The 25,846-nt window shown below is 36.0% G+C and overlaps 1 protein-coding gene across 7 annotated transcripts in view; it reads right to left on the minus strand.

The window, feature by feature from the left end:
* EXOC6 (exocyst complex component 6) overlaps window positions 1-25,846 on the minus strand; it is a 208,275-nt gene that overhangs the window by 126,209 nt on the left and 56,220 nt on the right. For all 7 annotated transcript variants that reach the window (XM_059899894.1, XM_059899897.1, XM_059899896.1 and 4 more), the window contains exons 6-9: window positions 22,712-22,916; window positions 10,473-10,625; window positions 8,012-8,080; window positions 2,689-2,772 (exon numbers count right to left, since the gene is read on the minus strand). In XM_059899894.1, coding sequence (XP_059755877.1) covers window positions 2,689-2,772; window positions 8,012-8,080; window positions 10,473-10,625; window positions 22,712-22,916 — 511 coding nt within the window. The remainder of the gene's footprint in view (window positions 1-2,688; window positions 2,773-8,011; window positions 8,081-10,472; window positions 10,626-22,711; window positions 22,917-25,846) is intronic.

Raw genomic sequence — 25,846 nt, forward strand, 5'->3', positions numbered from 1 at the left:
AGTGTATGCTTAACATTATAACAAACTGTCAAACTATTTTCCAAAGTGGCAGTACAATATTTATAGCTATCAGAAGTTTATGAGAGTTCTAGCTGCTCCAAATCCTCACCAGCACTTGCTATTATCGATCTTTTTAATTTTAGCCATTCTAGTAGGTATGTAGAGGTATCTCATTGTGGTTTTAATTTGCATTTCCCTGATGAAAAATGATATTTAACATCTTTTCATGTGCTTATTTGCCATCTGTGTATCTTTGGTAAAATGTCTATTTGAATCTTTTTAGTCTGTCTTTAGTTAGTTATACAAGTTCTCTATATATTCTGGATACAAGCCTTTTATTAGACATGAGTTTTGCAAATATCCTCTCCATCTATGTCTTGTCTTTTCATTTTCTTGACACTGCCTTTTGAAGGGTAGAAATTTTCCATTTTGATGTTCAATCTATGAATTTCTTTCTTTTATGGTTCATGCTTTATGTATCTCACCTAAGAAAATATTGCCTAACCCAAGGTCACAAAGATTTTAACCTTTGTTTTTTCTAAAAGTTTTACAATTTTAGCTCTTATATTTGGGTCCATGATCCATTTCTTGAAATGTTGAATGAGGTAAGCATCAACATTCATTTTTTTGCATATGGATAATTTCATTCTCTTGTAGTCAAAAGATACACTTTGTACAATTTTTTAATATTTATTGAGATTTATTTTATTACCCAGAATATGATCTATCTTGGTGAAACTTCCAGGTACACTTGGAAAAGCACGTGTATTCTACTGTTTTGGGTGAATTATTCAATAAATGTCAATTAGTTCACTTAGCTCATAACATTTTTCAGGTCTTCTATTTTCTCTTTTATCTTTGGTGTTCTACATTTTCATTTTAAGTTCTCTAAAAGTGTACTTCTTTTTATTTAACCTACTTGGATTCCTTGGACTTGACTCTGTAGGTTTCTGTTTCTCATCTGTCTTAGTAAATTCTCAGGTATTACCTCAAATATTCCTCTGTCCCTCTTGTTCTATCCTCTCTTTCTGAAACTGCAACTAAATATGTTAGACCTCTCTGTATCTCCTCTGTCTTTCTTCTATATTTTTATTCTTTTGTCTCTCTATGATGTAGTCTAGAAATTTCTTCAGATCAACTAAGAGAATTCATCAACCTGTTCACAAAATTTTTCATGTTGGCTAATATATCTTTAATTACTAGGTATTCTACTTGATTTTTTTTTCACATTTTTTTGGTAATTCCTTTAGAGATTCTTGTTCCCTATTGATATCAGCAAGTTTGCCTTTTATTTCTTTAAATATAATAGTGTTATTTTATATTCTATGCCTAATAACTCAAATATTGAAAGTCTCTTACAATTTATTTCTGTTGTCAATATTTCTAATGATTCTCACTTGTTTGATAACTAATTCTGAGTATGAGTTGCTAATTTTCCTTGAAACCTCAACTATGGATATCCTTTAATTTGGTATGAAGGTTCAGAGAAGAACTGCATTTGCTTCTACTAGGCACCTGGAGACAATATCAAAATGGAACCACTTTAAATTTTCAGCTTGAGATTTTTTTGATTATCCAAGTAGAATCAATTTGGACTGCAAACATATTTGAGGAACTGCTTGTTATGAATTCTCAGAGATTTTTTTTCTTTGTTCACTCAGCACCAGGATTTGGGATAGGCAATTTTCTTTAGTGTATTTGACAGAAGGACCAGAGAGGTTTTGCTAGATGGTTTTATGTCTAGGTCATACTAATAATGGGCTATAATTCTTTGGAGTCTCAGCCTTACAAAGGAGACAGTCTCTTATCACCCACTTTGGGTGACTCTAGGCTTAGCCCCCTGCACCCCTATGTCCTCAAAACTTATGCTTTCCCATTCAGCACATGCCCCTAGGATAAAAGCTACATTCAGTTCTTCATTATGCCTGTCTGAATTTCTTTCCTCATTTAGGTTTTCCTGTTTTTTCTTATATTTAGGTGTATTGAGGTATAAGTTATATCAACAAAACTCTTTTTCATGTGCTGTTTCTATGTGTTTTCACAAATACATCTAGTCACATACCTATCACCATAACCAACATATAGAACAGTTCCATATTGACTTAGTTTTTTTCTTTTTTTTACATTATAGATTATTTTATTTCAATTTTTCCTTATTTTTCTACAGTGAATACATCACAATTTTATAACCAAAAAAATACATATATTCTTGAGAATGACTAATAAAAATCCCACAAACATAGCCCTTTCAGATTACTTATTTAGTCTTTTTCAGGACTATACTTTCCTACCTGATCCTCAGCACATTTAAAAAGAATTTAAGATTTTAAAAAATGTTTTATCCAGCACCTTTAGTTGTTTTTTCAGTAGAACAATTAATCAAGATACACAGTCTACCACATTGTCAGAAACTAATTATCACTCCCTGACATTTCATATATTTACTTATTTATCTTTTTATGTATTCATTGTCTTATTTATTCATTTACAGTCTATCTTCCCTAATTGAATGTAAGTTCATAAGAGAAGGGACTTAGCCATTTTGTTCACTGCTGTAACCTTCACACCTAAACCAATTATTGGAAATGGTAGGTATTCAATAAATATTTGTAGTTGAATGCATGCCTTGAAGAAATTAAAGAGGATAAAAACTTCAACATAACCAATTCAAAATTTTCACATACTTACCATATTTGACTGGGGTTGCAATACCAGTCTTGCCTGTTTCTTTCTTTGTTTTCGGTAATAATTTTCAAATGTTTCCTCATCACCCTAAAATAAAATCAGAAGAGTAATGAAAAACACACATACACAAACACACTGCTAAACGGATAACTTTACCCCGTAAGAGTCATTTTTCAGTTTTTAACAACTGGATTTAAATGCGGAATGGTATTTCATATTGAATACCAAGAACAAGTTTTGGCATTATGGTTCATAGATAGTAACCTTGTTTGGTATCATGACAATTAAGAAGACTAAAGGTAAGTTCAAATAATTTGACTGTCGCCCAACTTGTCACTTAGCCTTTATACATTTTTGACTAACGAAAGAAAATATGGCTGTCAGTGAGGGAAACTAACTAACAAAATTAGTTGGCAAGCCTCAACTTCTGAACATGTTGTACAAGAACTAAGCAAATCTGACCATAGGACAAAATATACTATTTCTAACATGGTTTACTATTAATCTGCACAGGAAGAGAAAGGGAGGAACCCTTATGTGTATACTGTCCCTTGATTAATTGTTAAAGAAGACTCCTCCTTTATTTGGCACCTTGGAAGTTTTTACACATCAAGACAATGCACAATGGTACCACCAGGTATCAGTGAAGGATATGTCTTTCTTTTACAAAGTGAGTGTGGTAGCCTCCAAGACGCCCCCCAAAGATCCCTTGTGTAGTCTCCTCCCACATTGTACCAAGGTTGGTCTATGTGACCAATAGGATGCAGTAGAAGTAAAAGTATGTCACTTCTGAGATTAAGTTATAAAATGCATCATGGTTTTCATTTGGTCTCTCTCAGATCACTCCCTTCTGGGGAAAGCCAGTTGCCACGTCATGAAGACTATCAGGCAGACTTGCAGACAGCCCATGCGGCAAGAAACTGAGACCTTCTGCCAACAGCCACATCTGTTACACAGGTATAAAGATACAGTCTTTCCCAGAGGACTTAGTGCCTGTTGACATAAACTCCCAGATAAAGATATATAAAGTGTCTGTATTAAAAACTGAGTGTTGTGTTAAAGAGTCAAGTCAATTACTAAATGCAGCAAATCTTTATGAAGTATCAGGTAAAATGGAAGGCACTGGGGAAAGAACAACAAACAACACTCATGGTCTCTTGCAGATCATACACATATAGAACAGGAATAATACAAAGTAACAGAAGTGCCTACTGGAACTCACTGTAGTATGGTGCCATATAAGACAGAAAAACTGAGCACTATCAAAGCAAAAAATCATTCTTCTACACCAAACTCAAAAACTTATAGGAGAACATCCAATTTGAAAGGAGTTGCGAAAGAATAAAACTTCATGTGATTAGACAAAAGGAAGCCTAGTTTTCAATGTTACTACAGATAGCAGTGTAATCGTGATGGAACCTAGCCTCTGTCTGCCTCAGGTATGAATGCAGTTAAATGTATATACTACCACCTCACACTGAAAAGAATCTACGAAGTTAAGGTAGTTTATACTCACACACATTGAAAGATCAGAGAATAGACTAAAAGTATTATTGTTTTGATACTACACTATGATTTATTATAGCTTTAAAAAGAGAAATTCTTTTTAAAGGTCTATTCAATAAAGTTCAACACACTTGTAACGTCACTTACTTATCTGTAAAACAAGTTTACATTGATATTGTGCTGTTAGATAACTTTCACCTCAGCTAGGAAGTGCAGAACTAGTCCTGTCTTTTAATAGAGGACTAAAAGAAAAAAGTTAACAAATAAAGATAGTTCTATTTGCTCTAATTAACATAATTACCATTCTTTTTTCAATTACATAAATAATCCAAACCTCAAAACTCCTTAAAAGTAAATGGCTTAAGAAGGCAGTGGGATGACATATTCAAAACACTGAAAGAAAAACCAAGAACTCTATATCCAACAAAACTACTCTTAAAAAGCAAAGGAGGGCTTCCCTGGTGGCGCAGTGGTTGAGAGTCTGCCTGCCAATGCAGGGGACACGGGTTCGAGCCCTGGTCTGGGAATATCCCACATGCAGCGGAGCAACTAGGCCCGTGAGCCACAATTACTGAGCCTGCGTGTCTGGAGCCTGTGCTCCGCAACAAGAGAGGCCGCATTAGTGAGAGGCCCGTGCACCGCGATGAAGAGTGGCCCCCACTTGCCGCAACTAGAGAAAGCCCTCGCACAGAAACGAAGACCCAACACAGCCATAAATAAATAAAATAAAATTAAAAAAAAAAAAAAAAAAGCAAAGGAGAGGGAATTCCCTGGTCGTCCAGTGGTTAGGACTCTGTGCTTTCACTGCCAAGGGCCCAGGTTCAATCCCTGGTTGGGGAACTAAGATCCCACAAGCCACGCAGTGCGGCCAAAAAAAAAAAAAAAAAAAAAGCAAAAGAGAAATTAAGACATTCCCAGATAAGCAAAATTGAGAGAATGTGACACTACCAGAACCCTCCCTAAAAGAAACACTAACAGGAGTACTTCAGGCAGAAATGCAAGGACACTAGACAGTAACTCTAATTCACATGAAGAAATAAAAAGTACCACTAAACGTAAATACAGAGGAAAATATAAAGACAGTATATGTGTATTTTTGTTTGTAACTCTTTTCTTCTGATTTAAAAAAACAACTGCATAAAGAGTTATAAAATTATAAAACTGTGTCAATGCCTAATGTGTAAATATATAATTAGTATGAGAATAACACAAAGGAGAGGGATTAATGAGAATTATACTGTTTTAAGATAAAGATGTTACTTGTAATTCCCAGGGCAAACACTAAGAAAATACTAAATATATAAATGTGTGTGTGTGTGTGTATAAACAAATGACAAGGGAATTAAAATGGTACATGAGAAAATATCTATTTAATGCAAAAGAAGGCAATAATGGAGAAAGAGAGGAACAAAAAAAGACATCACACATATTAAAACAACTGGTAGATGTCAATACTACTTTATCAGTAATTACATTAAATATAAATGAACTAAACAATCCAATCAAAAGGAAGAGATCAGCAGACTGAACTGAAAAAAAAACACAGATCCATCTATATGCTATCCTACAAGAGACACACTTTAGATTCAAAGACACAAAAAGGTCAAAAATAACATAATAAAAAAATATACCAAAAAAAAAAAATATATATATATACCATGCCAAGAATAACCAAAAGAGCCTGAGTGCCTATACTAATATCAGCCAAAATAGAATTTAAGACAAAAAGTATTACAAAGAATGACATTTTATAATGAAAAAAGGTCTTACCATGGAGACATAACAATTATAAACATATACACATGTAACAACAAAGCCTCAAAAATATATGAAGCAAAAACTGGCAGAACTAAGGAAGAATAGACAATTCGACAGTTATAGCTGGAGGCTTCAATAATCCCACTTTTAATAACAGATGAAACAAGCAAAAGATCAACAAGGATACAAAAGATTTGAACACTATAATCAACTAAACCTAACTGATGGCTATAGAAAACACCACCCAACAACAGCCAGATACACATTATTCTCAAGTTTACATGAAACATTCTCCAGGATAAAGCATGTTATGCCATAAAACAAGCCTCAATAAACTTAAAAGGACTGGAATCATACAAAGTATGATCTGCGACTACAGTGGGATTAAATTAGGAATCAATAACAGAAGAACTTTTGTTTGTGAACAGAAATTCACAAACATGGAGATTAAACACATTTCTAAATAACTAATGGGTTAAAGAAGAAATCACAGGAAATTAGAAAATACTTTGAGATTAATGGAAACAAAAACACAACACACCAAAACTCATGGAATGCAGCTACAGCAGTGGTTAGAAGGAAATTTATAGCTTTAAATGTCTGTATTAAAAAAGAAGAAAGGGACTTGCCTGGTGGCACAGTGGTTAAGAATATATCTGCCAGGACTTCCCTGGTGGCTCAGTGATTAAGAATCTGCCTGCCAATGCAGGGGACACAGGTTCCAGCCCTGGTCCGGGAAGATCCCACATGCCACAGAGCAACTAAGCCCATGTGCCACAACTGAGCCTGCACTCTAGAGCCCGCGAGCCGCAAATACTGAGCTCGTGCACCTAGAGCCTGAGCTCTGCAACAAGAGAAGCCACTGCAATGAGAAGCCTGCACACCGCAACGAAGAGTAGCCCCCGCTCGCCGCAACTAGAGAAAGCCCATGTGCAGCAATGAAGACCCAATGCAGCCAAAAATAAATAAATAAATAAAATTAAAAAAAAAAAAGACTCCACCTGCTAATGCAGGGGACATGGGTTAAATCCCTGATCCAGGAAGATCCCACATGCCACGGAGCAACTAAGCCCGTGTGCTGCAACTACTGAGCCTGCGTGCCACAACTACCAAAGCCCACACGCCTAGAGCCCGTGCTCCACAACAAGAGAAGCCACCGCAATGAGAAGCCCACACACCACAACAAAGAGTAGTCCCCACTTGTCACAACTAGAGAAAGCCCATGCGCAGCAACGAAGATCCAACACCACCAAAATAAAATAAAATAAAATAATTTTTTAAATAAATAAAAAAGAAGACAGATCTCAATCAATAACTTAAACTTCTACCTACATGAAAGAAGTTGGACACAAAAGGCCACATATAGTATGATTCCATTTATATGAAATACCCAGAATAGGCAAATCCATAGAGACAGAAAGTAAATTAATGGTTGTCAGGGACTGGGGGGAGGGGAGAATAAGGAGTGACTGCTAACAGGTAAGAGGTTTCTTTTTGTAGTAATAAAATGTTCTGGAATTAGTTGTAATGGTTGCACATCCTTGTGAATTATACTAAAACCACTGAACTGTATATACTTTAAAAGGGTAAAATTTTGGGTATATGAATTATATCAGAGTAGTGCTGTTATGTTTTTTAAAGAGATAATTGTTTAACCAAAACTAAAAACAATGTAGTGTGGAGTAAACAAAGGTAGAAGTAACATATTTGAAAGTAACTGTGATACAACAGTACAAAGGCAAGAAGGGAGAAATGTAAGGTTCTTTTAACATACATGAAAAGTATACTTGAAAGTACACCATGATTAAGTTAAAGAAAAAAGTAAATGCCTTACACACAGTGGATATTTCACAAATAAATACTGCATGAAGGTTTAGAGCTCAATGAGCTTGTGGTCAGCCTTTAGAAAAGCAGGCCTAAAATGCATACCTGTCTTTTTAATAATACAAATATACACACACAAACGTGTATACACACATATGTATACACACACAGACATATATATATATATATATATATATATATATATATATATATACACACATATACAAAAGATACTTACCAGAACAGAATAAATGTGCAAACATCGGTAAACAGGGGAAAAATCAACAAGATCCTGAACAGTTAAGACCTGAAAAATAAAACCATTTTTTAAAAATTATAGGTCAAACTACTAGTCTACTGTTGAATAATATAAAGTTAGACAAGGAGATTCATGGACTTCGTGTTATAACATTTATCAACTATAAAAAGCACACACTATAAACACAATGCCTTTTTTATTTTGTTTTGGCATTTGTTTAGTAATTCATTCTGCATATATTTATCATCATTGTTGACTATTTTAGATTATAAGGTAATAAAGGGGAGAGACTGTATATCTTTAACATGCTTGACAGATTACCAGAAAATTGCTATGGATAACTAGATACATCATTATTGCTTCTGGTAAAGATGGTGCACAAATGTATGATTTACCTATAGATGAAGTTCCTTCTCTTATGCATGACTTATCATTATTTCATCAAGTTGAAGAAATCATCATTATTATTTTATGGAACACTAACAAAGAAAAAAAAAACACTACCACTTGAAACTGTAGTATCATCAATTTTAAGATGTTTCCTGATTCTGAGATGTTAATAATATTTTTTAAAGTACACCTTACAATTAAAGAAACAGTAATATAAAGTTCCCCAAACTTGAGAAATAAACTCTTTTTAAAGGAACACATTTCTATTCTCATGAATCCTCTGAGAGAACTTAAATTATTTTTATTATAGAATTACTTATTTGGGAAAATGATAGAAACAAAATGTAGTAATAATTAAATAGATCGAAAAGAACAGGGAAACAACCAAGTTTCTCTTAGAGTATGGATTTGGGTGTCGGGCCTGACGGCAATGTTCCCAGCAATTAAAGATATACAAAACAGATTAGGGAAAATTGAGACACGAAGACTAGATGGTCCATTTTTACCATTCTGAATCTCAAGGGAGAAAAGACTTACAGAGATTCTCTGAATATTGATTAAGAAAGAGCAAAAGGGCTTCCCTGGTGGCGCAGTGGTTGAGAATCTGCCTGCCAATGCAGGGGACACGGGTTCGAGCCCTGGTCTGGGAGGATCCCACATGCTGCGGAGCAACTGGGCCCGTGAGCCACAATTACTGAGCCTGCGCGTCTGGAGCCTGTGCTCCGCAACAAGAGAGGCCGTGATAGTGAGAGGCCCACGCACCGTGATGAGGAGCGGCCCCCACTTGCCGCAACTAGAGAAAGCCCTCACACAGAAACAAAGACCCAACACAGCCATAAATAAATAAATAAACCCAAAGTTAAAAAAAAAAAAAAAAAAAAAGAAAGAGCAAAAAAGTAGATTTCAAAAACATTTATTTCATTTCAAGGGACTAATCACGTCACATTAATTCCACATTAGAAAGACATTAAACTATTTAAGGCTGTTTATTTATCTGTATATCAGACATCTACTATATATGCAAACATAAATGTATATACATACATATATACATATTAACATACATATACATACACACACATATACACACACACACTCACAAATACATACAGACTCACTCATCCTCACGCATATAATGCAAATGTACATACTGAACACTCAGTGGTTCCCCCAAACACAGAGAAGCCATGGACACATATTTATATGGTTCCTCTTTAATCAATCAATTAAAAGTTCTTACTACACCCCAACAGTGTCCTTAGAAAAAGAATTTAAACTCTCACTGACAAGGCAAAACTTATAAACAATTGGGAATACTAGACTCCTCATGGTATTAAGTAAATTCAAAAGGAATTCAACGGAAAAGATAAAAAGTAGGTTCAACAGAAGACTTCGTGGAGGGAACAAAAGAAGCACTAGGACTAGGAATGAATTTGAATGAAGAGGATAAAAGAAAGCAAATATTTAAGGACAATTTCAAGGTTTCTAGACTTAGTAAAACTTTTTTAAGAAATTGAAAACTTAACTTTAATCATATTAAAATTATTTTGTAGTATCTCAGCACCAGCCGAAGGAAAAAAAGCTAGGCTATCCAGAATTAGTCTAAATGGCAAGGTTAAGCCATCATGCAATTAAATATCTGCCACAGGTAATTAAATTATGAGTGATCACTACAAAAACATCATTAAATTTACACTTTTACTGCTAATTATGGCAGAAAACCTAGGTTAAACCATCTGCAGCTTACAAATATAATCTACAATATATCTTGTTTATCTGTCAATTATTCAGTTTAACATTTCAGATGACTCCTTTGCCCTAATAGCTCATTACAAACTGATGTACGTAAATTCAGTTTCCACATGGCAAGACTGAGTGTCACACAGACAACATTACAACTCAAGAGGAAAAAAAACATCCAATAATAGATGAGGGATGGAGGAAGGAAAGAAAGGAAAAAAGGAAGAAAAGAAAGGAACGAAGGAAGAAACAAAGATAGAAACAAAAAAAGATACAAAGAAAGAAAGAGAAAGAAACAAATTCCCATCACCTCCTCTTCATTCTCATCCTCTTCCTCAAATACCGGTTTCAATACAATTTCATTCCTTTCTTCTGGAATTCTATCATTTATATACACAGTCTTCCCAAATTTTACATTATTTTGCTTCTGCAGAATAACACTGAAGAGTTTCTGCTGCTGTGCCTATTTGGGAAAAAGAAAAATTAAGATTATTTGAAAAATTATTGTAGTCAAAATTGGTTCAAGAATTTATTCATATTTTCTCATCTTTTTAATGTCTGTAGGTGTAGGATCTGGAATGATGTCCCATTTTTGTTCATGATTTGCACCCTCCTTTTTTCAACAGTCTTGCAGGGGTTATCAATTTTATCTGAAAAGACTAAGAACCATCTTTTGTCTTTGTTGATCCTCCCTTTTGTATTCTGTTTTCTATTACATTGATTTCTACTCTTGATTATCTCCTTCCACTTTCTTTTTTTCAATTTTATTTTATTGTAGTAAGCAGCTTTAACATGAGATCTACCCTCTTAAATTTTTAAGTGTACATACATATTACATTATAATATGTATATCAATAATTTAATACATTATTGTTGATAGGTATAATATTGATATTTATAGAAGACCTCTAGAGTTTGTTCATTATTTTTTTTTTTTTTGGCCACACTGTGCGGCTTGTGTGATCTAGTTCCCCGACCAGGGACAGAACCGGGCCCACGGCAGTGAAAGCTCAGAGTCCTGAGACAGGCCTAGGACCTGGGACCCTTTGCTTCAGTGCTGCAGTACTTGCACCTGGACGAACCTCTCCTCCAGCAACAAAATACAAAGAAACTATAAGGGACTAAAAATAACTGCATGCATGCACAGTTGGGGCAAATTGTGGACAAAAGATACAAAGAGACCAAAAAACCCCACTGCCACTTTTTAAGAGCCCAGAGCAAAAGCAGGGTACTGCGCAAGCCCTCTACACACTAGGCCACCTAAAGGGTGGGCAAAACACCTAAGCCACCCCTCCGGCCTGACCCATGGACACACCCCTACCCTCACCCCATATAAGGAACAAGCTCGCCTCTCCTCAGGGAGTAAGCAAGCAAGGGAACCTGTGGTCTGTTCTAGCTCCCCCCTGCTGTAGCAGGGGCCCCAGTAAAGCCTTGGCTGAATTTCTTGTCTGGCCTCTAGTCAATTTCTATTGATTAGGGATGGCCAAGAACCCTGGTAGGTATCATTAACCACTGGACTGCCAAGGAATTCCCTAGAGCTTGTTCATCTTATACTGAAACTTTATGTCTGTTGATTAGTAACTCCTCATTTCCCCCTGGCAACCACCATCCCACTCTTTGATTCTATGAATTTGACTAACTTAGATAGCTGATAATTTCCTCTTTAAAGGCTGGATAGTATTCCATTATAGGTACATACCACATTTTCTTAATCCATTCATTTGTCAATGGACGTTTACATTGTTTCCACATCTTAGATATTGTGAAGAATGCTGCAAAGAGCATGGGAGTGCTAATATTCGTCAAGACCCTGATTTCAGGTTTTTTGGACAAATACCCATAGTAGAACATATGATAGTTCCATTGTTAACTTTTTTTTAAAATTAGTTGATTTATTTTTAATTTTTTTTGGCTGTGTTGGGTCTTCATTGCTGCGCACGGACTTTCTCTAATTGTGGCGAGCAGTGCTCTTGGATGCGGTGCTCGGGCTTCTCATTGTGGTGGCTTCTCTTGTTGTGGAGCACAGGCTCTAGGCGTGTGGGCTTCAGCAGTTGTGGCATGCAGGCTCAGTAGTTGTGGTTTGTGAGCTCTAGAGCACAGGCTTAGTAGTTGTGGCACACAGGCTTAGTTGCTTTGTGGTATGTGGGATCTTCCCGGACCAGGGCTCAAACCCGTGTCCCCTGCATTGGCAGGCAGATTCTTAACCACTGCGCCACCAGGGAAGTCCCCATTGTTAACTTTTTGAGGAACCTCCATACTGTTTTCCATAGCAGCTACACCATTATGCATTCCCGCCAACATTTTGCAAGAGTTCCAATTTCTCCACATCCTTACCAACACTTGCTATCTTTTGTTTTTTTGATAATAGCCATCTTGAGAGGTGTAAGGTGACATCCCATTGTGATTTTGATTTGCATTTCCCTAATGTTTAATAAAGTTTAGCATCTTTTCATGTATCTGTTGGCCACTTTTATGTCTCCTTTGGAGAAATGTCTTTTCAAATCCCTAGCTCATTTTTTAATCAGGTGATTAGTTTTGTTTTGTTTTGTTTTTTTGCTATTAAGTTGTATGATTTCCTTACATATTTTGGAGACTAACCCCTAATCAGATATACAGTTTGCAAATATTTTCTTCCATTCCATAGGTTGTCTTTTCACTCTGTTTCCTTTGCTATGCAGAAGCTTTTGAGTTAGATGTAATTCCACTTATTTTTGTTTATGTTGCCTGTGCTTTTTGTGTCATATCAATACTTCTACTTTCATTGAGTTTAATTTGCTACTGTTTCTCTAACTTCTTGAAATGGATACTTAGGATCATTGATTTCTGACTTTCTTTCCTAATTTATAAATTTAAGCCTACAAATTTCCCTTAAACTTGACTTTTATCATATCCTACAAGTTTTTCATATATCACATTTTCATTATAATTCAATTCAAAATATTTTCTGGTTTCAAATGAGTTTCTTCTTTGACCCATAGGTTATTTAGAATTTTATTTCTTAATTTCCAAATATATAGGGATTTTCTACTTATTTATTACCAGTTTCAGGAATAATTCCAACGTGGCCAGAGAATATGTTCTGTATTATTTCAGTCCTTTGAAATGTATTGACATTTCCTCTATGGACCAAAACATAATCAATTTTGATAAATGTTCTTTAAAAATGTATATTCTGAAATCAAGAGAGATAGTGTTGCATGTGTCAATTAGGTCAGGGTTGCTAATCATTATTTAAAAGGACTAAATCCTTACTATATCTATTGGCTCTAGTAGTTACTGAGAGGAGTGTTGAAATCTATTATGATTGTCAAGATGTCTATTTCTCCTTTTAACTCTGACAATTTTTGCTTTTATATATTTTGAGACTATGTTATTAGATAGAAATAAATTTAGAATTGTTTATTTTCCTGATGAACTGAACCTTTTATCACTAAGAAATGTTACTCTTTCTTAAGCTTTATGTCTTAAAGCCTACTTTAATATTAATGTACATACATCAGCTTTCTCTTGGTTAATCTTTGCATGATACATCTCTTCCATCCTTTTGCTTTCAACCTCTCTATATGTTTGTATGTAAGATATGTCTTCTTAAAGCAGCATAATTTAACAGAGTTTTTAAAACTCATATCAATTCCCCTCCCAACTTAAATGTGGTTCTTGTTTCACACTGTTAATTCTATACATACGTAAACCTCATAAGATGATTTTGTTTCATACAGCCAATAGATATGTAGTTTTATCCCAAACAGTTGCCCTTTCTATTTACTTCTGTGTCTCTGGCCTTCTAACTGGGATGATTTTATGTCTGAAAACACTAATATTTCCTTTAGTGCAGGTCTGCTAGAAAAAAATTCTCTAGGTTTTTATTTATCTGAAAAATACCTTCATTTCACCTTCATTTCTAAAAGATTTTTGCTGGGTACAGAATTCTAGGTTGACACATAAGGCTTATCAGCACTTCAGATATACTTTTCACTATGTTTTGGCTTCCATTGATTCTGCTGAGAAGTCAGCTATTGACTGATTTTATTATTGTCCTTTTGAAGATAATACATTTTTTCCTCTGGCTGTTTTAAAATTTTTCTTCATTAGTTTTCAGTATTTTACTATTATATGCCTAAATATGGGTTTGTATTTCTTCTGCTTAGAATTCATAGCACTTTTGTGGCTTCAGGGTCTGTCCATATTTTTTATGCCCTATTCTCTCTCTTTTCTCCTTCTGGGACTATAATTACATACACATTAAACCTTTTCACCTTACCCCATATGTCTCTAATCTCTTTCCTGTACTTTCCATTCTTTTGTCTTTCTGAGCTGCAATTTGGATATTTTCCTCTGACCTATCTTCTGGTTCATTAATTCTTTCTTCAGCTGTATCTAATATGTTCTGCCTCCTATACGATGAGTTCTTAATTTGTTAATGTATTTTCAGTTTTAGAATCTCCAGATGATTTGCTTTATGGTTTCCAATGATCTCCAAATTCTCAATCTTGTCTTATAATTCCTTGAATACATCGGGTTGGTCAAAAAGTTCGTTCGGGTTTTTCCATAACATCGTAAGGAAAAACCCGAATGAACTTTCTGGCCATGCCAATATTAATTAATTAATATTAAAGTCTATGTCTAATAGTTCCATTATTTAGACTTTGTTTCGCATCCTAGAGTTAAGCTTTATATCAATTACCAATGAGTATACTCCTCTTCCTTTGAGTGATTCAGGTCAAACAATGATTCAATTATTTTAATGACCTTTGGTTTGGAGCACTGTCAAGGTTTTACAAAACAATTACCACTAATTTTTTTTTAAGAGGAAAACCAAATACATTAATTTAAAAACACTAGAAAAATTTAAAAGATATGATACATACAGGAACATACATAAAATATGCTGCCTTAACTCCAATGGATTATTCGTAGAGAAAAATGTCTACTAACCTCACAGAAGGAACCATGGTATCAAGTTGCAAGCTTATTTTATTTTCCACAGAAAATGACCACAGCTTGTGAAGACTAGGAATGCAGAAGCTGTTATCCCACAACTGACTTAATTATTGACAAAAATGAACATTTATACAGATGAATAAGTTGAGAAGCCTTATTTTTTTTTTTACGCATTTTAGTGATACTTCACTATGAGAACTTCATTATCAGAGATTGAAAAAAACATAGGCTTAATTCCAGGATTTTAATTTCCTTACATAATGCATATTAGTGGAACATTCCCTCTGTTGTGATAGGTCAGATTGTAGCTACTCTGTTCTGTTAGCATGTAGAAAGTTTACCCACTGCCTCTTTAGGGTGAATTTTCTCTGAGGAATACACTACTGCCAATCAGACCTTTCTAATCCCAGGTAATCAGACCATGCAAATCACAGAAATCTAGCTCTGCCCTCACCTAGACCTTAAGGCTGGCTCCAGAGGCTTGTGCTTAAGAAAATCATTATCCTTTCTCCTCCATTACCATTATTAACCTACTCACTGGAAAAAAAATCAGAATCCCCTTTCTCCCTCTGTGCCCAAACTTATTTTGTCTATGATTTTTTGGTTTTCAGAGTAAAAAAACATTTATTTAGAACACTGCTTCCAAACAGTGTTATGTACAAAACTAACATTTCACACATTATCAATAGATACTCCTTGAAAAAAGGGTTCTATGCTCAAATAAGTAAGATAAATATTACATACTTTACCTCCCTTCCAGGGGATTTACAATTCATAAGAAATATGCTTAACTTTATTTAACCCAGGTTTCCAAAACTTATTTGACCATTTAGTCCCGTTTTCCCCTAAAGAACACTATTAAAATGTGTGCCAGGGGATATAATATGAAAATGTTAACTGAGACTATGAACTTTAGGTATTCAATGACAAATTAAGCATCAGACTACTCATAGTGGATTCATCTATCACATTAGAATGAGGAAAAAAAAAAAACACTACAAATGCAAGTCTGCCTTTTATTTTAAAAATTCTCCTTAGAGAAGCTAAAGCTCAGCTCTAAATTCCTTCAAAAAAAACCTTTTTGTGCATCTCATGCTAGGCACAGTGCTAGATCTCAGGAAGGTAAAAATAAATAGGATATATCCCCTCACTTTAAAAACTCACTGTCCAGTTAAAAACACAAAATATGCAATTATAATGTAGTGTGAAAAGTACAACAGACATATGCACTGAGGAGGAAGAGACCATCTCTTGCTAGCAGTAGTGAGACAGAGGAAGGTAGATTTTACAGATGAAGTGATACTTAAGTCAGCTTTTGGGGGGAAAAAAAGCAGCAATTCATCAGACTGGAAAATTTAGAAGAATGGAAGGCATTCTAGGTAGAGGAAACAACCAGTGTAGTCAAAAATTTACGAGATGTGTACTTCTGTAGCACACAGGGAGTATCCAGAGATGAGGCTTTTGTTTCATGCTGAGGAATGTGAACTTAGGTAAAGAGTAACTGGGAATCACTGAAGAGTGAGTGATGTGGTTATACTTGAATTTTAGGATAATAAGCAAAAGGAGAAAAGACTAGAGATAAGGAGAATACTTAATTTGATATAACAACAGTCTGGGTATGTACAGCAGAGGATACAGAATCTACAGATATTTAGAAGTAAAATTGATAGTTACTAAGTAGGACTTTGTAACAAACTACTTAGAGTATAAATACTCCTGAAAAGTCTAAAGTACTCCCCAGTTTCTGGCTTGTGAAAATAGGAGATACTACTATCTGAGACAGGAAATACAGAAAACACAGATTTAGTGAGAAGATAATGAGGTTACTTTCAGAAATGCTAGGTTTGAAGTGCCTATAGGACATTCGAGTGAATATATAACAAGCAAATCCATAAATGGGACATGAGATCATAGAATTAAACACAAGATACAGAGAACCTCCAAGGGAGGGAGCTACTTAGCAAAGTACAAGGTTTCCATTTATGTCACCTAAGGAGATTCCAGAACCAAACTGTGATTCTGACACTTTATGAGAGACTCCAGAAGGCTTCCAATGCTCAAAAAAACCACAAGATATTAAATGGGTGCAAGAAGGGAAACCAAAATTGAACAAAACACAAATTTTCTTATCAGATCTTAAGGACTCTAGTTGTTCCATCATAAGAAAGCTCTCTAACCTCTCAGTTTCGTGGGAGACACCTTCTAAAGGAAAAATTGTAAGGAAAAAATCCCTATAGACAGATGATTAGGAAAGGCTTCTGTATAAAACATCTGTCTTTTGGTTGCAGAGGTAGGGAGCTTGATTGTTTATACAAAAAAAAAAAAAAAAATAGTGGTGAACCAGGAAGAGTCTATTCCTGCCCAGCAGGAAATTCTCATAAACCTTAAGTCCTAGAGCCCATGATTTGGTGGACTGCCTAGGTAGAAAAAGTCCAAAACCAGTCTACGAAAAACAGGTCAGAGAGAATAAGTTTAATAATGAAACTCTTAATTAAAATGTATAATGGAACATGAACTTTAAACTACTGTTCACATCTTCACACTGAAAAATCTTCCATGTGATTGTTTTTTATCCCCATGGCATACACAGAATTCCTTGTCCAGATGTAGGAGAAAGAGTACTGAAAACAAGAAGGCAAGATACTGAAGGCAAGAACATAAAGTTGAAGAGCTCACCAGTGGGGAAGAACATTCACTGATCAGAGGCAATCACTCAGGAAGACTTAAGATCCTGAGAATAATGGGAGGTGCTATGGGAAGAACCAATTGCTCCTCTGACTCCCATTTTAGCATAAAATGTACCAGCAGTCCTGTGAGCATCTTGAAGTGCTGAAGTGTCAACAGTGGAGGAGAAAGATGATCTCTTCAGAGGAAAACTATGAAATCCCACACTTTATTCTAGCTTAACAGTGAGTTAATATCCAATCTTTTGGTTCTACCGGGGCTATCTTAACCTATACAGTTCTCTGGAATAACCGTATTATCTAGATTCAGAATCTCTGGATTCTTTTCCTGAACTTGGCTTCAAATCTTACTCTCTTACACTTTCTTAATATTTATTTTTTCCAGGCTACTAATGTGATGTTCAAACTCTAACTCACTGGCCTATACTTCTACTATTTCTGTTCCTATAACACCACCCACAACTAACCATATTCCCACCATCCCAATGGTAGGGAAAATAGCCCCAGGCCTAGCTTTCATAGAAAAGAGAGGCAAAAAGTGTGGTTTAAATTCTGCTTAGTAGCTTCTTCTTATTTACAGCAAATAAAGATATTTTGGGGAATTCCCTGGAGGTCCAGTGGTTAAGACTCAGTGCTCTCACTACCAGGGCCTGGGTTTGATCCCTGGTCAGGGAACTAAGATCCCACAAGCTACTCAGCACAGCCAAAAAACAAAAAAAAACAACAAAAAAAGAATTTTTGTCAACCAAGTATTTAACTAATCCTAACAAGAGATAACTATCAAAATAATTTGAAAATCAAATCTGCTATATGGAGAAAAGGAAACCCTTGTAAACTGTTGATGGGAATGTAAACTGGTGCATCTGCTGTGGAAAATAGTATGGAGGTTTCTCAAAAAACTAAAAATAGAGCTACCCTATGATCCAGCAATTCCACTCCTGGGTATACATCCAAAAGCAAAAACAAAAACACTAATTAGAAATGATACATAAACCCCAATGTTCATAGCAGCATTATTTACAATTGCCAAGATATGAAAGTAACCTAAGTGTCCAATACACAGATGAATGGATAAAGAAGATGTGAGATATAGATGCGCAGGCGCACACACACACACACACACACACACACACACACAATGGAATACTACTCAACCATAAAAAATAATGAAATTTTGCCATTTGCAGCAACATGAATGGACTTGGAGGGCATTATGCTATGTAAAAGAATTCAGAGAAAGACAAATACTGTACGATACCTCTTATACGTAGAATCTAAAAAATACAACAAACTAGTGAATATAACAAAAAAGAAGCAGATTCACAGATACAGAGAACAAACTAGTGGTTACCAGCGGGGAGAGGGAAGAGGGAGGGGCAATATAGGGGTATGAGATTAAGAGGTACAAACTATTAGGTATAAAATAAGCTACAAGGATATATTGTACAACATGTGGACTAGAGCCAATACTTTAAAGTAACTATAAATGAAGTATAACCTTTAAAAATTGTGAATCACTATATTGTACACCTGTAACTTATATAACATTGTACATCAACTATACTTCAATAAAAAAATAAAAATTTAAAAAATAATAATAAAACAATGAGAAAAGTAAAAAAAAAAGGAAAGAAAGAAAAGAAAATCTGCTATAGTCCATCTACAGGTAAGAAACACTTAACTACAAATTTTTTTAAAAATGAGACAACTTTTAAAAAACATTATTGTATATCCTCACAAGTCCTACATTATTGTACATAGTTTTCATTTTTTAAAGTAAATTCATCCTGGTAAAGAATTTTCAATACATCCTCAAAGTAAAATAATCTATTAAACAAGGCAAATTAACATAGAATATAATACTGTGTAAAGCTGAGACAATTAATAGAAATATAATGGAGATTATCTGATTTATAGGCAATCCTTTAAAAGTTAAAATAGGAAGAAACTTCATATACTGAATTTTAATTTCCTCTGCTGGGCTTCCCTGGTGGCGCAGTGGTTGAGAGTCTGCCTGCTAATGCAGGGGACACGGGTTCGAGCCCTGGTCTGGGAAGATCCCACATGCCGCGGAGCAGCTGGGCCCGTGAGCCACAATTACTGAGCCTGCGCGTCTGGAGCCTGTGCTCCACAACAAGAGAGGCCGCGACAGTGAGAGGCCCGCACACCGCGATGAGGAGTGGCCCTCACTTTCCGCAACTAGAGAAAGCCCTCGCACAGAAACGAAGACCCAACACAACCAAAAATAAATAAATAAATAAATAAAGTTTAAAAAAAAATTTCCTCTGCTGTGGCAATAATCTGATACAGACACATTTCTTTAATTAGAAAAATGAAAAGACAACCTAATCAAAAAATGGCCAGAAGACCTAAACAGACATTTCTCCAAAGAAGACATACAGATGGCCAACAGGCACATGAAAAGATGCTCAACATTGTTAATTATTAGAGAAATGCAAATCAAAACTACAGTGAGGTATCACCTCACACCAGTCAGAATGGCCATCATTAAAAAGTCTACAAATGATAAATGCTGGAGAGGGTGTAGAGAAAAGGGAACCCTCCTACACTGTTGGTGGGAATGTAAATTGATACACCCACTATGGAAAAAAAAGTATGGAGGTTCCTTAAAAAACTAAAAATAGAGTTGCCATAACATCCAGCAATCCCATTCCTGGGCCATATCCAGAGAAAACTCTAATTCGAAAAGATACATGCACCCCAATGTTCAAAGCAGCACTATTTATGATAGCAAAGACATGGAAGCAACCTAAATGTACATCAACAGATGAAGGGATAAAGAAGATGTGGTGTATATATATATAATGGAGTACTACTCAGCCATAAAAAGAATGAATTAATGCTATTTGCAGCAACATGGATGGACCTAGAGATTATCATACTAAGTGAAGAAAATAAAGAGACAAATACCATACGACATCACTTATAAGTGGAATATAAAATATGATACAAATGAATTTATTTACAAAACAGAAACAGACTCATAAACACAGAAAACAAATTTAGAGTAACCAAAGGGGAATGGGGGTGGGGGAGGGATAAATTAGGAGTTTGGGATTAGCAGATACAAGCTACTATATATAATATAGATAAACAACAAGGTCCTACTGTTTAGCACAGGGAACTGTATTCAATATCCTGTAATAAACCATAATGGAAAAAAAACATGAAAAAGAATATATATACGTATAACTGAATCATTTTGCTGTAAACCAGAAACACAACACTGTAAACCAACAACACTTCAATTTTAAAAAAAAGAAAAGAGGGACTTCCCAGGTGGCACAGTGGATAAGACTCCGCTCTCCCAATGCAGGCAGCCCAGGTTCAATCCGTAGTCAGGGAACTAGATCCCACATGCATGCCGCAACTAAGAGTTCGCATGCCACAACTAAGGAGCCCACCTACCGCAACTAAGGAGCCCTGGAGCCGCAGCTAAGGAGCCCACCTACCGCAACTAAGACCTGGCGCAACCAAATAAATAAATAATTAATTAAAAATTTTAAGCTTCTCTAAAGTAGTTTGTAATACTTGAGAAAAAATCAGGAGTTAGAAAGCATGATGAACATAGTTTTATTTCTATGACATTGTGATTATTGGGGGGTTTTAACAGCGAACTCATAAGTTTTAATTCATTTAAATAATTTTAAAACCTTTTATTACTGAAAATTTCAAATACAAAGTAAACAGATTAATATAATGAACTCTCAAGTTCACATCACCTATCTTCAACAATATTTATACATCCTTCTTTCATCTATGTCTTTACCTACACACTCCACAAACACCCCATGCATTGTTTACAATTTTTTTTCAGATAAGACTTGCATAATTAAAATATACAGATCTTAACTATACAATTTTGACAAGCGGATATACTTTGTCATGGTATAGAACATTTCCATCTCCCCAGAAAGTTCCCTTGTGTCCCTTCCCAGGCAATCTCCCCACCCAGAGGCAGCTACTGTGTTGATTTTTTTTTTTTTTAACCTTAAATTAGTTTTGCCTGCCTTAGAATTGCATGCAAATAGATATAAGTGTGTGCTTTTCTGTGTCCAGCTTCTGTATCTCAGCATAATGTCTGGGAGATTCATATGTGTTGTTAGACATATCAGAAATTCATTCCTTCTTATTGCTAAGTAATATTCTATTGCATGAGTATAGCACAATTTGTGTATCCAGTCTCCTTTTGATGTCCATTTGGCTTGTTTCCAGTTTTTGGCTAGTTGTGAACAAAGCTGCTGAGCATCGAGCATCGTGAGGATGCGTTTTCATTTCTCATTGGTAAATACCTAGGAGAGGAACTGCTGACTCAAAAGGTAGGTACATTAATTTTATAACTGCCAAATATTTTCCCATTGTTTGCCTTTTTGTTACTGAGCTGTAGGAGTTAATTCAAAGATAATACTTTCAATTTGCTTTAAAAAGAGAACAATTTATAACCTTAGCATAAAAGGGCTCCCACTTGCCTCTGTGGCTGCCACTTTTTAGCTAATTTTATACCAAATTTGACTGCTGAAAAAAGTTAATGTGATACTACATACATGGGGAAGATTGCTGAGAGATCAGTTGGTGAATCAAGTTAGATAAACTTTACTTAATTAAATAAGGAATAACTGCAAACCAAAGAAGAAATGCTGATGAAATCCATTCTAAACAAGAATAAGGAAAGCTAAGAAAAGGTTAAAACTAAACAAAAACAAGTATTTTATGTAATTAAAAATGTAAACTCTGGGTATATTCTATAACCTAGATTATTAACTAACATTAAATTAAAAGTCTCCTTTTTAAGAATGTCTGTATGTGTAAAACTGAGTCACTTTGCTGTACAGCAAAGATTGGCACAGCACTGTAAATCGATTATACTTCAATAAATAAATAAAATTCTACTTTTTAGTCTCACCTGTTTCATTGCTGTTTCACCTATTTTGTCAGAATGTTTGCGAATGCTTTCCAAAAAGTCTTTGAGATCAGACATGGAGATTTCTTTAATATCTTCACGGAGCTTAGGAAGATTTTCTATCATTAGCTGACAAAACCGGTATTGACTAACCCGGGGAAAATACACATTCTCTAATTGTTCCATAGTTTTTAGAGCAGAATAATACCTGTGAGAAGTTAAAAAGAACACTCTATAAAAAGTTCTTATTACATTTATTTTACAAGTAAGTCCAAATAATCACTCCAACACTCCCAACAAAAAGGATATTGTTATAGTAAAAATAAAATAAATAAAATTAACATTTATTTCTATTTACTAAGCACAAACTATAAACCATATGAAAAAGTTGCAGGATGAAAATTCACTAACAAACAACTTCTTTACTTCATTTCATCTAAATCTATAACATCACAAGCATTATCATAGTCATCACAATGCCTTAAATGTATATATGTATAATAGTTCCAAAATTTTTAATTAGAATATTTAGTTATTTGATATATGATTTCATATCTCTCCCATCTACATCCCCTACCATCAAAAAAGTACACAGCACAGGTTTAAATCAAATTATAGTAAAATATATTTTAAGAAAAATTTTTTGGAAAATTTTACACTCTTCAAGGCAATTAGAAATAATATTGTGTCACAACAACCATTTAAAAAGCCATTAATAGAGTAATTTTTTTTCAATTCAAAAAATATTTTTTGAATGCCTATTACTCATAAAAGCATTGGTGAAGATGGCGGTGTGGAAAGACGTGGAGTTAGCGTCTCCCCACAACGAGGGCGCCTGCCAGCCACTGGTGCGGGACTGTGACGCCCAAGGAGATGGGAGTGAACCAGTTGGAGGTAGGGGGACTGAGGGGGGAGGAGAAGTGGAGGCCAGACAGGATCGGCGCCCCTGAGGCTGCGGAGATCAGGAGAGGCAGGTGGGAGGGACTCTCCAGGAGGAGCGGGAGAGGAGCTGAGGGCGATGCATGGCCCACTGGGCCTGGGGAGCCTGCTGAGCTCCCAAGCCTGTACCCCCACCTCCAAAGCCCCATCCAGGCCGCGCAGGTCCTGGGGGCATAGGAGGGAGGCTGGGGAGATCAGGAGAGGCAGGTGGGAGGGGCCCTCCGGCACGGAGGAGCAGGAGAGGAGAGGAGGGTGTTTGCCCCGACCACTGGAGCCCAGGAAGTCTGCTGGGCTCCCAGGTGAGGTCCCCCGCCCTCTGAGACCAGGGGTGGGGGGCACGCCTGGGAACCTTCTGTTCCTTGAGCCTAAGCCCCACCCCCCCACAGCCCCCAGGGCCTTTTCCAGCCCTGTGGGTCCTGAGCATTGGCCCCACCCACCGCCCGAACATCGCCCTTGCTTAGGCCCCGCCCTCCACATACAAGGCCTCGCTCCCCCCCTTTTTTTTTTTCCTTTTCCCCTCCTCCTCTTACTATTGTGGTACTGATGTACCTTCCGGTTGTTGATTCAACTATATTTTTATTTTTACATTCTTTCTAACATATCTGTTAGTTTCCTAGTCTAATTTTATTTTTTACTTTGTTATTGTGTTTTTTTTTTTTTTTTTTTGGCCACCCCACAGGGCTTGCAGGATCTTGGTTCACGAGCCCGGGGTTGGGAAGAAGCTCCTGCAGTGGGAGCTCCGAGTCCCAACCACTGGACTAACAGAGACCTTGGTACATCCAAGCTGACTTAAAACCCTGATATCTGTGTGACAAAAAATAATTTTTTTAAAGAAGAAAAAGAGGGACTTCCCTGGTGGTGCAGTGGTTAAGAGTCCGCCTGCCAATGCAGGGGACACGGGTTGGATCCCTGGTCCAGGAAGATCCCACATGCCAGGGAGCAACTGAGCCCATGTGCCACGACTACTGAGCCTGCACTGTAGAGCCCACGAGCCACAACTACTGAGCCCACATGCCACAACTGCTGAAGCCCGCGTGCCTACAGCCTGTGCTCCGCAACAAAAGAAGCCACCACAATGAGAAGCCCGCACACCGCAACGAAGGGCAGCCCCCACTCACCGCAACTAGAGGAAGCCCGTGCACAGAAATGAAGACCCAACGCAGCCATAAATAAATAATTTATAAAACTAAAAAAAATTTTTTAAATAAACTCACTTTCACTTAAAAAAAAAAGTAGGTTCACTAAGTACCCAGCACAATGGAAGTAAACAGACCCACCCACATCAAAGCTCACACCAGGAAATTACAGACCACAGATGACAAAGAGAAGAATCTAAAAGAGAGAAAACGTGGGTCACAAACTATGGATGAGAAATCAGAATGACTTCAAACTTCTCAATGGCAAACGTGGAAGCTGGAGGGCATGAAAGATAGAGTGTGTGTGTGTGTGTGTGTGTATGTGTGTGTGTGTGTGTGTGTGTGTGTTATATAATAAGCCTACCTAGCATGCAGATGCAGATCTTAGTTTCTAAATACCATTACTCACTAAAAGGAGCTGTACTTTGGAGGATGGCTCCAGATCTAGGGCAAGAAAAGTACAACATGAGTCTGGAACATCTTACTCATTGTATGATAAGCAAGAAAGCACTCAAAGACAAATGAGGACACAGGAACTGGCTTAAGGGGTTCCCCTAGCCAAACTGGGGACAATTTGTGCATCAAAAAGAATAAAGAGAATTACAGATTATAACTCATTTATTTTTTAAAAGTCTGTGAGTCCATAGTGATAATCAGAAAAACAAAGAGCTAAAAAGAGGAAAAGTTCTTTACATAAAAAAGCCAGCTAATAAATGTTAAAGGAATGAAAGAAGTATAAAAATCACCATTTTGTAACCCCAATGTGATAAGTGACTAAAATAAAAATCCTAAAACCACTGGGTGAAAGATTGTCAAGAAACAAGACTCAAAATATCACCCCCCCCAGATTACTTATTAATTGCAAAGAGAAAAATATACCTTTTCTTAAGAAATCTGATAGCCATCCCCTTAAGCAAATGATCAAATTTAGGATAACCTAGAGATAATCTGATAGCATATACCTTCTGATGTCATACACAATACCACTTATGTTGTACTCATGCCAAAAACATGTAACCTGCATCTAATCATGAGAGAATGATCAAACAAATCCAAAATGCCC

Source organism: Balaenoptera ricei, chromosome 16 (assembly GCF_028023285.1).
Source record: "Balaenoptera ricei isolate mBalRic1 chromosome 16, mBalRic1.hap2, whole genome shotgun sequence".
Taxonomy (NCBI): domain Eukaryota; kingdom Metazoa; phylum Chordata; class Mammalia; order Artiodactyla; family Balaenopteridae; genus Balaenoptera; species Balaenoptera ricei.